The 14,183-nt window shown below is 30.4% G+C and overlaps 1 protein-coding gene and 1 long non-coding RNA gene across 4 annotated transcripts in view; one reads left to right on the top strand and one right to left on the bottom strand.

Annotated features, from left to right (window-relative positions):
- The window catches only part of LOC142332387 (uncharacterized), a 68,064-nt gene that overhangs the window by 1,107 nt on the left and 52,774 nt on the right, over positions 1-14,183 (bottom strand). The gene's annotated exons all lie outside the window — the stretch shown is intronic.
- The window catches only part of LOC142332381 (enkurin-like), a 31,311-nt gene that overhangs the window by 15,560 nt on the left and 1,568 nt on the right, over positions 1-14,183 (top strand). For both annotated transcript variants that reach the window (XM_075378802.1, XM_075378803.1), the window contains exons 2-4: positions 190-438; positions 5,556-5,782; positions 10,842-10,982. In XM_075378802.1, coding sequence (XP_075234917.1) covers positions 216-438; positions 5,556-5,782; positions 10,842-10,982 — 591 coding nt within the window. In that variant the 5' untranslated portion in view covers positions 190-215. The remainder of the gene's footprint in view (positions 1-189; positions 439-5,555; positions 5,783-10,841; positions 10,983-14,183) is intronic.

The raw sequence follows: 14,183 nt of genomic DNA, 5'->3' as shown, positions 1-14,183 counted from the left end.
GTGTGTGTGTGTGTGTGTGTGTGTGTGTGTGTGTGTGTGAAACAAAACATTTGTAAAGCTACATAAATTTATATCAGTATAATTTAATATTTATAAATTTATTTTTTTGTTTAGAATAATATTTTATAAAAAAATTGATTAAAATGTTTTCAAGATATTGATAAAATGTTAATTTAATTTTTTTTATAGATTTGTGTTTATATTAAAATAAAAAGATGGTACTGGAATTTGATGAAAATATTAAATCACTTATTCCTGAAGTGAAAGTGGCTAAATTAAAACCGCCACTGCATCACTCTGTATTCTCATCAAAAGTACGTGACGAAAAGTTAAGTCATAAGAAATGCCATCAAACTATGGGATATGCTCAAATAAAACTTAATCCACCATCATGTTATCTAAAGAAAAAAACACGAATTGTTAGACGACCTCATGTTGGTAAGTAGTGATCTTTAATTTAGTTGTACATACATTCTGTTTATTATAAAATAATTTTTTTACTTTTTAAAGTTTGATAAAATAAATGTTGATTAACTAGAGGCAAATGATGATTATTTTGTTTGGGGAGAATGAAACCTTTAATATAAATCTGTTAGAGTAAACACTTATTGTATAGATTTTATTATTTTTCTTTGTTTAAGTATAGTGTAAAAGTCAAAGTGCACTTCATTTTATCAATTAATGCTTACAGATTAATAATGTTTCTTTTTGTTTTTGATTAACAGAATAACTTAAAAAAAATGGTAGAAGTAATCTTCTTTTACAGATGTCTAGTCCTGTTCCCATTGTTCAGTTTCTTTTGAAACGCATTTTATTACTCATTTTATTACTATAAACGCATTTTATATAGAATATATATTTATGCAGTTACCCAAAGATTTATTTATTTGAACCTGTTTGATAACTTCAAATTCAGTGATTGAAGATGCTAAAAGCTTACTGAGATGATCCAATTTTTAATACAACATTAGAATGTTTTGGTTATGTTAGATTTATGGCGCTATTTTTCCAGAATGAAACAAATCTCTGTTTTTATGACTTGATCAGTAGTATTCATTATACAATTATTTAGAAAAATGATTGTGATTATCAGTATCATGAAATAGGATAGGATCCTAAATACATTTGTATAAAATTCCAGTCTATTTCTGGGCTTGATTTCTTAACACACAAACTGTAAGGAATCTCACGAGTATTACAGTTATCTATTCTGGAAAGTAATGTTAAATTAACATTTCTTTTCTATAAATAATGTGATATGAAATGCATGCTAAAAATTAAAAAAAAAAAAAATAATGTTTTGAGAAGTTTTAATAACTATGGATTTATTTGTTGATAGTGTATAGTGTATGTGGATTATTATTAATTCATTAAAATCAAGTTAATTTAGTGTTACTTTAGTATGTGGTCTACCAACATCATGAGGTTACCCGCTATAGTACATGCCATACTAATGTATATGTAATTTGTATGTTTGATGTTACAATTGGACGAGGTTAGCAAGCAAAGCAAGCGCTAGGTTAGGTCCCAGGTTTGAATTCTGGTTGTGCATGGCAATTGCGATCTCTTCTTATTCTCTAAAGCAATAAATAATGGTGGTCTCAGAGGCTTAAAAAAAAGGTTGTTTGGTTAGGTTGATATACAAAGTTGAGTAAATGGAAAATATGTTACCTAACTAAACTCTTAACCTCCCTTTTTTCTATTTAGCCTCTGGAACCACCATAAGGTATTACTTCACAGAATATGTATGAATGTAAATGAAATGTAGTCTTGTAAAGTCTCAGGTCGATCATTCCTGAGATGTGTGGTTAAATGAAACCCAACCGCCAAAGAACACCGGTATCTATTATTCAAAGATCTAGTATTCAATCGATCTAGTATTCAAATCCATATAAAAGTAACTGCCTTTACTAGGACTTGAATGCTGGAACTCTCAACTCAACTTCCAAATCAGTTGATTTGGGAAGACAAGTTCACCACTGAACCAACCTGGTGGGTTAACTAAACATAATCTAACACTAGCTAACCTCAATTAATTAATATTAAATAAACAAACAAATTATATACAATTTGTGTATAATTTACAATATTAATTTACTGTTTCAAATAAATTAGGTGGCCCGATAACTGAGTATATTGGACACTGCAAGAAGACCGCATTGTTAATTCATTTTTTAAATTCAAGATGGCTTGACTGTGTAAATGCAGTGTATTTATGAATAAACTTTTAATTAAAAAGTACTATTTATATATTTTAGTTTGTCTTTTTAATCTTCTTATTTGCTACACTTTTTCAGTTGAAACATATATTACTTTCTGTAAGAAAATCTTATATTTATGTATTAGGTAAGATTAGGCAGCTCTGCTTTACATGATAAAAAATTTTACTCTTAGTTTTCTATTTCTTTTTACAATCACCATATTACAAACAGAATTTTGAATAGTTCAAAGTCATCTCGGATAAATTACACAAATACCAAGGATGAAAAACAGGTTCACCACAACCATAACACATATTCATTCAACCTAGACCCGCAGAACATTTACATGGACCAAAAAAATTGGATAATTATAAAATGATTCATTGATAGTATGATCATAATGAAACAAACAATTTCAGCAAAAAAAGGAATACTTCATAGCCTTCACAAGCAGTGGGCATCCAACCTACGTACAATTCTTCAGGAAGGCAAGATATCTTTACCAGGACGGGAGCAATGTACTTGGTATACAAAAGAGGATACCTGGGTTTTAATTTGTAATAATATCTCTAGGGATAGATGTACAGTGCTGCTTTAAGGCTAGAATCAAGGAGAAAGAAAAGCAGTTTCAGTTGCACGCATGGCTGCAGATTGATTTCATATCTTTCCACCTGATGGCGCCATTATCAAATGATGACTCCTGAACCGAAAGCTTTCTATGTATTGCAGATTGCTAAATATAAATATAAATCTGTAGTTAAAGTTCAGCATACATAACGTATAAAGTTTAATTGTGATAACTCCAAGCGACAATAACATGTTGATGGCGTAATCAGTTCGAAACGACCAGATGTCAATGTAGAGGAAAGAGTACAGGACGACGAAGGGTGTCTGAAGAAAAATGTTGGCCAGCGAGTCTTCTCTGCGTAGTCCTAAAATATCTGTTAGAAAACTGTTACAGGCTTTGAACTTGCAGCATGAAGATGATGACTTTCATGATGGTATTGTGGTTTAGTGATAGGTCAACATTTTATCTTAGCGGAAAAGACAACACACAATATCTGTATCTGAGGTAAGAAAATCCCCGTGAATTCTTTTAATGTGAATAGGACTCCCCAAAATTAAATGTTTCTGTGTGATATCACCACAGCGAGTTGACAGGTCAACCTTTTTATTGAACCAAGCATAACAGGAGTTACTTATTTGGAAATGCTGCATACAGAGCTCTTTTCTTGACTGCAAGATGGACCAGAGAATTTTATTTGGCAACAAGATAGTGTGCTCCTTCATCGGCCAACTCTGTATGGGATTTTTTCCCCATCCCTGGATTTGTCGAATGGACCTGATGACAGAGTTGCGGTGGCCTCTGAGGTCGCCTGATCTGACCCAATGTGATTTTTTCCTTTGGTGTTGTATCAAGGTTCTTGTGTATGTGCTTCTGCTACCTACTCATCTATCTCATTTCACTTTTGCTTCTGTTGCTCCAAACATGTGGCTAAAGTGTAGGATGAACTCTCCTATCGGTTGGATGTGTACTGCACGATGAAAGGTACTCGCATTGAACACTTGTTGGAAAAAACTGTTACTGTTTTATTTTGTGATTCATTACTATAAATCAAAATTAAGAGACATTAAGTAGCTTTAAACTTAGTTTTTTTTTTGTACACCCTGCATTACTGGTCAGTGATTTTTTATCAACCGATTCTCTTACAGATTACTTTTGCTAGTTTTACTAGAGCCAATAAAAAATACGCTCAGGCTCCCTAAGGTCATTCGTTGATACAAAATATAATCGGTGTACCAAGAAGTTGATTTAGTGGAAGAAAGTTGGCAGTTAACAAACTTGTTTAAATTGAAAAAATTATTACGATAAAAATTGTTCTTCAGCACAAAATAAGATGAACAAAGTAGTCCTGTACTGATGTTGATGTTTGATTATCTAGTAAAGAAGGATTTTATTATTTCATCCTTTAATGGTGAAATGATAGTGTTCAAACTACTGATAACCGATTGATTTTTATACATAATTTTTATGTTAATGGTCTAGCTGAAATTTGTTTCACTAGTGTTGTTTAAACTGATCCCTTAGTATCAGCCAAAATAAGTTTAGTTCTTGAAACCGTGATTTCTACAGTACTAAGTAGTTACATCTATGTTTAGAATCAAAGTGCATTAACAAAAAAATGATCATTTATCTCAGTAATGTTTAAAATAATTTAATTTCTATTTAGTTTTAGCAGCTTGGGAATGACAGTAAGGTCTGCTAAGATCTTCATCTCATAATAAATTAGAACAAGGATGGATTGTTGGACGCTCATCTGTAGAGAGTAATAATTAATTTTGATTAGAAAATTAGTGCGGTAAGACTGCTGCTGGTTCATTCATTGGAATGAACCAGCATGCATAACACTAGATAAAAGTTAATTAAAAGGGTGGATCTCTGTATGAGATTAAATGTTATAATACCGTACTTTTAATGAAATTTTACAGGCTTCTGATTTAAGAGCCCAGTAAAGATCTTGTAGATTCTCTTCTTCAGTTGCACATAAAGGTTAAATTAGATTATGTTTTCCTAACTGCTGCATGGTATATTCAAGAATTATTTAGAAGAGCAATTCGGAAAATTGACTCCCAGATAGTTGTTGATAATAACCCGGTTATGGTGGCAATGGGGCACGCACAGCAGTCATTGGCAGTTTACAAATTTTTTACACTTAAATGAAATAAAAAACTTGTCGCTTGTTAATAGTGGGATGTGACATTTTAATTTGTTTTTGTTTTTTAAGTAGTAAAATCAAGCAGTGCTGGTTCAATCGATGTGATATGTGATTTTCATGATAATAATATTATTAATTACTATAATATCAGAGTTGGTGCTAGACATTTGAGAGGAGTGCACATCAGGAAGACAAATTTAAGCTGATACTTTCAAACTGAAGATTTACGGTTAGTGTTGTGGGGGCTGTAAGGAAATTTCTCTTTGTAATAATTAAATTTTTTTTTTAATTTCTTGCCACAAGCTTCTACACTTATGTGTCGTTTGTTTGAAAAAAAGACTCTTGACACAGGTCTTCCCTTCTATTTTAATGTAAAATACTTCTCATATAATAATTTTATTTTTCCTACAAAAAATTGATGTTTGATATTTTGGTAAATTTTATTTTCCTCATTCTTATCACCTTTGATTTTTTAAATTGCGTCATTGGTTCTGCTTACTTTAATTGTCAAGGAAATTTCAGTAAATAAATTACTTTTGTAATCCAGTTTAAAAATTTTTTAATCATAAATTAATATTATACTTGTACGCTAATTGTAGTACTTGTATTTGATTAATTTTTTATTTTTATTTTTTAGAAGATAAAAAGCCAATTAATTTGGAACCTAAACCACCAGTACCATCATTTAAAATTAAACCAAAAAAAAATGATAAAGCATCGGAGAAAAATTTTCGGAAACAAAATATAATACATATGATTAAATCAACTCCTAAAAAACCTACTCCTGCATTAGTGGATACACCTTATGGTAACAAACAAAAATTAATACCGTCTGGTCTTTTACCGAATTTTATATTCAAAGAGGTAATTATTTATTTTTATTATATAAATAATGTGCATTATTACTTGCATTTTTTGATGAGTGATAAACTGAATAGAATGTTACCATCAACAATAAACTTTGTCCGGTTAAAAACACTGTGTCACTGTGGAGCACCTCATAGGATTAACCATCAAGAGGCGGTTATTTGCCATTTGCGAATAGGATATCTAAGCTCGCTCAAACTGATGCACCCATTTGTGTTTGCTGCGACTGCCAACTAACTTTACACCACATTCTTGTGGATCGTGTCTGTTATGCGGCATTGCGTTGCAAGTTTAAAGTAGGGGGTAATGGGCAAAATATGTTAGGGAGCAACAAAACAATTTTATCTAATATTTTATGATTTCTTAGGGCCATAAGTTTATTTCTAAATATTTGAATTTTCTGTAGTATGTTTCAGCTATTTATACCAATGTTAATTTTTAATATTTATTTATTTCCAATATAAATATCATGTCCAGGCGCTGATAATGACACTTTGTTGTGCACTCGGGAAAAAACTTGCATTTTTCAATGGTTATTAGTATTTTTGGTTCCTTTTCCCATATAAGAGAAATATTGTTTAGATGATGTTACTTGTGATAAAAAGGCATTCAACCTTGAACTCTTTTATTTCTTTTTGTCGGTTATTAATTTTCAGAACCCAACTGGCTCATGAATTTTTTTCATTTTACAGAATTGTAGCTGATAGCAGTAACTGTAAACTGTTTAATTAATATGTTGATTAATTTAATCATAAATATGTATCCAAAATTATAATTTGACATAAGGAATGTATATGTAGTTATAATTTAAATGAAGAATAAGTATGTTGTTAGTTATCTACCTTAATGTCATCCCTAATAAAGTTTAATTAACGTGTTCTCATATAAGTGTTTTTCTTAGTTATAACTCATGTTTAGCTAACTAAACCAGTTGGTTTCATGTTTTACAAAATCATAAATTGTCAGGAAGTCATCTTATAACATGTGTTACAAAAACAGAAGTAGTTTGTTTATACCTAATCACGAGTAATTTAAAAAAAAAGTAGTTCCTGATATACAAATAAATTTTTTTAATTCTTCATATTTCTCATTGTTTCTTATCTTTACTATTGGATGAACCCATATTTCTTGTTTCGGTCCTTTTTTCTAACAATAATGCAATGATGATAACAGAAATATTTTCATTTCTTCAGGTATCTTTATTATTTTTCCCTAAGTTCTACAAATTAATAACATAAAGTTCCCTGCATTAATAACATATTGTAAACTATAGATATCACTTCTGGCAAAAGATTACTACACACACACACACACACACACACACACACACACACACACACACACACACACACACACACACACACACACACACACACACACACACACACACACACACACACACACACACACACACACACACACACACACACACACACACACACACACACACACACACACACACACACACACACACACACACACACACACACACACACACACACACACACACACATACACATACACATACACATACACACACACACACACACACACACACACACACACACACACACACACACACACACACACACACACACATATATATATATATATATATATATATATATATATATATACAGTCAGGGATGCATCCATAAATTTTTCCAGTACAAGAACATTTGATTTTTATTATAGCAGATCACAAAAAAACAATCCACAGCTACAAGCAGGGCTGACTACATGACAATGTTATGAAAAATGCACATTCATTTCGATGTTTGTATTGATAAGAAGCAAACTTATCTTTTTTATATCAGATTTTTAATTTCTTTTAATGAATTACATTTTTAATTATTCATTTTGTTGCCATTTTCCTACGGATATTCAAAATAAAGAATATTTTCATGTGGTCTGGTTTTTATAATTTAGTTAATAGTTTATCGGCTCATAATCTGTTAATAAGATAACAATAAAAATAAAAGTGAAGTGAGAGTTAAGAATCAAACCAAATAATTTTAATATCAACAAAAACATTTAATACATGAACATTTGTTATGCAAATTTGTCTTGTACCATTTAAGGAAGTAATAATGTCTTTCATTAAGATATATAATAACAATTAATGTCAAAATAAAACAAAAACCAAACTTTAAGTTAAAACAACCTTTTTTTGCATTCTTGCAGCAGTTTGTCCTTGATATATATATATATATTTTTTTTTCAATATATATACATATATGTTTGTGTGCTGTCTACGACCTTACAATAAAAAAATTTGTTTGGAGTCATCCTTTTCTTTTTCCTGTTTAGCCTCCGGTAATTACCATTCAGATAATACTTCACAGGATGATGTGTATGAGTGTAAATGAAGTGTAGTCTTGTACATTCTCAGTTCGACCATTTCTGAGATGTGTGGTTAATTGAAAACCAACCACCAAAGAACACCGGTATCCACGATCTAGTACTCAAATCCGTGTAAAAATAACTGCCTTTACTAGGACTTGAACGCTGGAACTCTCGACTTCCAAATCAGCTGATTTGGGAAGACGCGTTCACCACTAGACCAACCCGGTGGATTTGTTTGGAGTCATCCTAGTGAGCCCTTTTGTACTCTACAAATCATCTATCATTAAGAGACACACTTAGGCAGATGTTAAGGACAAATATACAAACAAAAAAACTTTTTATCCAGATAATTCCATCTGAGAAATTAAAAAATTACATAAGTTTTTTAATTCCATCTGAGAAATTAAAAATTACATACATTTTTTATTAACCTCATATAATTAATTCACAGTTTTTTTCTTTTTTGTTAAATTTCCTATAGAAAGGAAAGAAAACAAGTTTTATTAAAACTAACAGAACTAATTAAATAAAATTAAAATTCAGTTTCTGATTTTTATAATCTTGCATCATATATTACTCTTTCTCTAAGTTTCATAACTTTTAAATTCTGGGTTTTTCATTCAATTTTTTAATTTCTAATTTGTTTATTATAAAAATAAGAATATTATCATAAGTTTACTAGTAATTCAATTTTTCTTTTCAAATTGAAAACAATATAAAAATTCAGTTTATTATTTCACTTTAAAATTAATAGTTGAAAATAATAAATCAAACCAAATTTTAGAAATTATATTTTAATAACTTTCTTCAAAACATTTTCATTTATCCTTTTGATCGTTCTCACTAATTAGTGCTTGCTTGATCAGCATTGTTTCTTAATTTTTATACATTTAAAAAAAACTGTATCAATTTTTCTAATTAGGCCAATAAAATGCCAAAAGCTATGTTTTATAGTGTGTAGCTGTTCATTAGTGTTCCAATTAAAGCCCAACAGGGCTAAGAACAGGGGTGGTGGTGGCGACTGAAACATCACTAGGTGGGTGTCTTCCCTTACAGGGTTGGGATGTCCATTAAGTACATTGTTGTGTTTATATATTTCATAAAGTTCAAGTTTGTCAAGATGGATCCTTGTTTTACCCAACCCGATGGCCTTCTATGGGTTCCCCTATTTCTAGCATCCTAACTGAATTCTTTGTACAACACATACATAGCGATAACAAATATGTTCTTCACAAAATAGTGTACCAACACAGTTATGTTGAAATTTTACTATTATGTTTGAACACAATAAAAAATAAATCCTCTTTACCTGTTTATCACAAAAAGCAACAAAAACAGCTCTGTTGAAGTATACGCTACACTTGACAATGTCATTGATAAATGTAATACATAGTGATAATATATATGTTTTACTCTGTTTAATTTTTTCATCTAGTCATTAATGGAATGAGCTTCTTAAATCCTATATACATTTATGTAAAAATAAGCCTTTTAATATTTAAGAGGCAAAAATTAAAATAAAAATATCAGAGATTGTATTATGTGATTAGTAGTGATAATTAAAAAAAAAAAAAAAAATTAAAAAAAATAAGGTTTTACATTTATCAACTTCCCAGTTAAACATTTAATCACAGTATGAAAAAAATTGCTTTCTACATTACTTTCTTAATATATTGATTGTAATAAAAAAAATTATCAGTAAAAAATTTAATAATTTTCAAGTTCAACTTTAATTTTTTTTTTTCTTTTCCCTGTTTAGCCTCCGGTAACTACCGCTTAGATAATTCTTCAGAGGATGAATGAGGATGATATGTATGAGTGTAAATGATGTGTAGTCTTGTACATTCTCAGTTCGACCATTCCTGAGATGTGTGGTTAATTGAAACCCAACCACCAAAGAACACCGGTATCCACGATCTAGTATTCAAATCCGTGTAAAAATAACTGGCTTTACTAGGACTTGAACGCTATAACTCTCAACTTCCAAATCAGCTGATTTAGGAAGACGCGTTAACCACTAGACCAACCCGGTGGGTTCAACTTTAATTTATCACAATGCAACTCTCCTAATACATCTTTAATGTCGTTTAATGTTTTATTTAATTTTTTTAATATTACTATAAATATTATGTACTTGCACCTCTGATTCAATCCTGAACATCTTCGAGTTCTATTGAAAAAAATCAAAAGAAAAAACAGGAAATCATAATACCTATGTTAAATTTTTCTTTTCCAGGAAAAAATTAATCAAATTTCAAAAATAATTTTGTAAAAAAGATTTTTTTAAATTTTAAATTGTTTAATAATTATTAACATTCAACATGTACTATTTTAAAGATAAAATTATGAGAAAACAATTAAAATATTAACAAATTTATATTTTTAAGAATAAAAAGTTATAAAAATAAAAATTTATCATTGAAATTGTGTCTACACTTTACAAAAAGATTTATAAAATGTATAAAACTATTTTATCATTTTTGAATGGCCAAACACAGCTGATGAGATCAAAGTAACATGTGAAATGGCAAACTAGGTCCAAGGTGATGCAGCATGAGTTGTTTTGAGATTTTTTACTTGCCAACATTGAAGGAGTTAAATTAAAGAATGTTGTGTTAATTGTTCTGAAGTTAAGATTTTGGTTAAATATGTTAGTTATGTAATTACAAAAATTACAATGGTTAAAATTATAATGTTAAAAATATTTTAGGGTTTTGGTAAGGTTCCTAATTATTTGTTAATAAGGAAAAAGGAATCTGAAGATATTGAAGATAGAATTAAAGAGAAAGAATCAAAAATACGACCGCCATTGAGGTATATAACTGAAGATGAGAGACAAGAATTATTAGAGGTTAGTTGTACTTCATATTTTATAAATATATTCTCAAATTCATTGGATCATGTTGTAACTTGTAATAGATAAATCTTTATGGGATGAGGATTGGATCCCCCATTAAACATTTTTTCAATAATTTTTTATTTTTAAATTTATGTTAATATCTTTTTCTGTTGAAATATATCCTAAGTGTGTAAATCACAAAAAAATTCATCTTTACCATTTCAATAGGTGAACCAGTTGTAAAAATTTTGAGAGAAAAACAAAAAGACAATATCTGTCTTTATACAGGCTGGTAGTACACAACCTCAGGACAAGAAAAAAGGGATCTGTAGGTCTCAGTGTTAAATGGTGTATCAGGAAATTAAATCTCTATACATTCCATGATATTTTTTCCCATTTATTTTATATACATTTATCCCTTTATTGATATGTATTACACAGCAAGAAACAAGTAGAGAAAATATTATTCTGGCATCACTGTTTTGGTTCTTGTACAAAGCAATATGAGGTAGGACTATCTGTACATTACTCATATTCTTTTATAAATTTACTTTTTACACTTTATTTACAGTTTACTCCGGAGCATGAATGTGCAAGGTTTGATAAAAAGTAACAAGAATTTTAATCTTTTCTACAAGTACTTCAATGTTTATCCCATCTCCTTCAAATTAGTCTCCCTCTGCTATTTAATGTAGTTAACAGTCGAGAAAGACTGGTGAAACATCTCTTTAGGTATTGCCTTGAGCTCAGCTTGTAATTTTGCTTTTATCTCATTTATTGATGAAAAACCTTGCCCCTTGAGTCTACTTTTAAGTTTGAAAAATAAGAAAAAGTCACTGGGAGCCATGTCTGGAGAATAGGGTAGCTATGTTCTGCCAAGAATTTTTGGATAGTTAAAGCAGTGTTCACTGGTGCTTTGTAGTGCAAAATCCACAAGTTGTCTCACCAAAGTTTAGATCATTTTCTCCACAGATTGCCTCAGTTAAATTGCATGAAACTTCTAGGTAGGACTCCTTGTTAACAGTACAGCCTTGCCGTAGGAATTCTTGATGAACAATTCCATTGTAGTCAAACGCAAACTAAGCGTTGCAACTGGCTGAAAGTTAACATGTACATTACTGATTATACTATCGATATACAGAAAATCAACTCAATTGACAAGATACAATGCATACAATTAAAAATTCTTGTTGCTTTTTGATCAGACCTTATATCAAATCGTTTGATCTCACTAATTGTAAAAATAGGTAGAAAGACTTTTAAAATATATAGAAAACTTACACAACACAAACATTTATTTTTGTTAAATGGTAAAATCACCTGATAACACATACCTTTGTCAGCTTTTCTATACTGAAGAATTCGACAGAATAAAACAACTGGTGAGTAATTGGCTTATAGATACTTGATACGCAACAGAAAATGCATAACTCTTACATATATCAATAAAGTTGTATAAAATGACAACATTTTCAGGAAAAAGTGATGTTATTTTCAAAACAAAATACATAAGATCTCATAGAAAACTAAAAAAAATAAACTTTGATGAATAGAAACCCAGAAGTACACAAATTAAATTGAAGTGATCATACTATATACAGCATCAGACAGATAGGTCCACATTTACCTATGACACATCCAGGCACTACATGTAACAGATTCAAATTTTGGAAATTATTTTATAGAAACAAGATATACAGATAATATGTTAATCATAACATGCACCTTTACACTGACTTGGTTTTTCATAATACTTCAAATCCTACTGTTTTGATTGTTTATATACGAAGTTTGTAAATAAAGTAATGAGACTGGTTCAGAAAAAGTTTTTATTTATAATCCAATTATACATTGACTCGTGTCATCTTCGAAATAGTTCCCTTGGGAAGTCATGCAACGCTCAAATGGTTTTTCCACTCTTAGAAGCAATGTTGGACCAATGTCAGAATATCCTTCAGATAGTTGGTTATATTTTTTTAAATTTTTTCTACTGTTCCAAAATGATGTCCCTTTGAGGTGTTTTTTAAAGTCAAGAACAGGAAAATGTTGCAGGGACTAAAGTCGGGTGAAAAGGTGGTTGAGGAACTAATTTTTCTTTGTCAAAAACTCGTTAATTGAGAGTGCAGTATGACAAGGTGCATTGTCATGATGCAGCATTCAATTGTCTTTGATAGCTGGTGTCAGGTGGGCAACTCTTTTCCGCAGTCTTTTAAGAATTTGTCGGTAAACATATTGATTTACAGTCTATCCTGTAGGCAAAAACTCCTTATGAACAATGCCATTATAATCAAAGAAACAAACTAGCAAGGTTTTGATTTTTGATTTGTTCATATTTTTGCTTTTTTGGGACATGGTGAGTTGAAGTGTGCCACTCCTTGCTGTGGCATTTTGTTTCTGGGTTATACTCAAATATCCAAGATTCATCACCAGTAATAACATTTTTTTAGAAAATCAGGATCAGTTTCAATTCGCCCTGGACTCAAATTTGATGGACTGGTACGATTCAAATTCAATTGTTGTGCAATCATTCTGACAGTTAATCGCTGGTTGTACTGTATCAAGTCTCTTGATTCACTCAACATTGTCGTCACTTTTTGACGTTAACGGTCTTCCAGAGCGTTGATCATCTGCAACTGATTCGTGGCCATCTGAAAATGCTTTAAACCACCTGGGCTTGTGACAGAGAGTAATCTTTATACGCCTTTTTCGATTTTGAAAAAGTTTCAGTATCTATCTCACCAAGTTTAACACAAAACTTGATCGCATAACGTTGCTCATAATTAGTATCACTCATTTTTGTAACACACAACAAAAACTCGTTTCACGAAAAGTTTGTTCACGTCTCACGTGGCAACAATAGACTAAAAATATTATCTAATATAAATCAGCTATTCATATATGTGTCCTAGCAACTTTACAGTGTTACCACTTTGGTTGCCTGACTACTTTATTTATAGACTTCATAGTCATTCAAGTGAAGCTGTGCCTTGTCAGAGAAAAATAAGTCCATAACTTGAATTCACTCAATTGGTTGAATTCGATGATCATAAATTTAACTGTATTATACTCGATGAATATTTGATTTTTTGCAAATTAATTTTAGTTGAAAAGTGTCATTAATCTTTTCTTTTTTTTGATGAGGCAGGTAATTGGTAATTCATTTGAGTGACCAAGTCTGCTGTATTCAACATTTTCCTTGATTTTTCTCTTTCT

The sequence above is a fragment of the Lycorma delicatula genome, chromosome 11, assembly GCF_047948215.1.
Source record: "Lycorma delicatula isolate Av1 chromosome 11, ASM4794821v1, whole genome shotgun sequence".
Lineage (NCBI taxonomy): Eukaryota > Metazoa > Arthropoda > Insecta > Hemiptera > Fulgoridae > Lycorma > Lycorma delicatula.
This window is presented reverse-complemented; position numbering and strand designations above follow the sequence as displayed.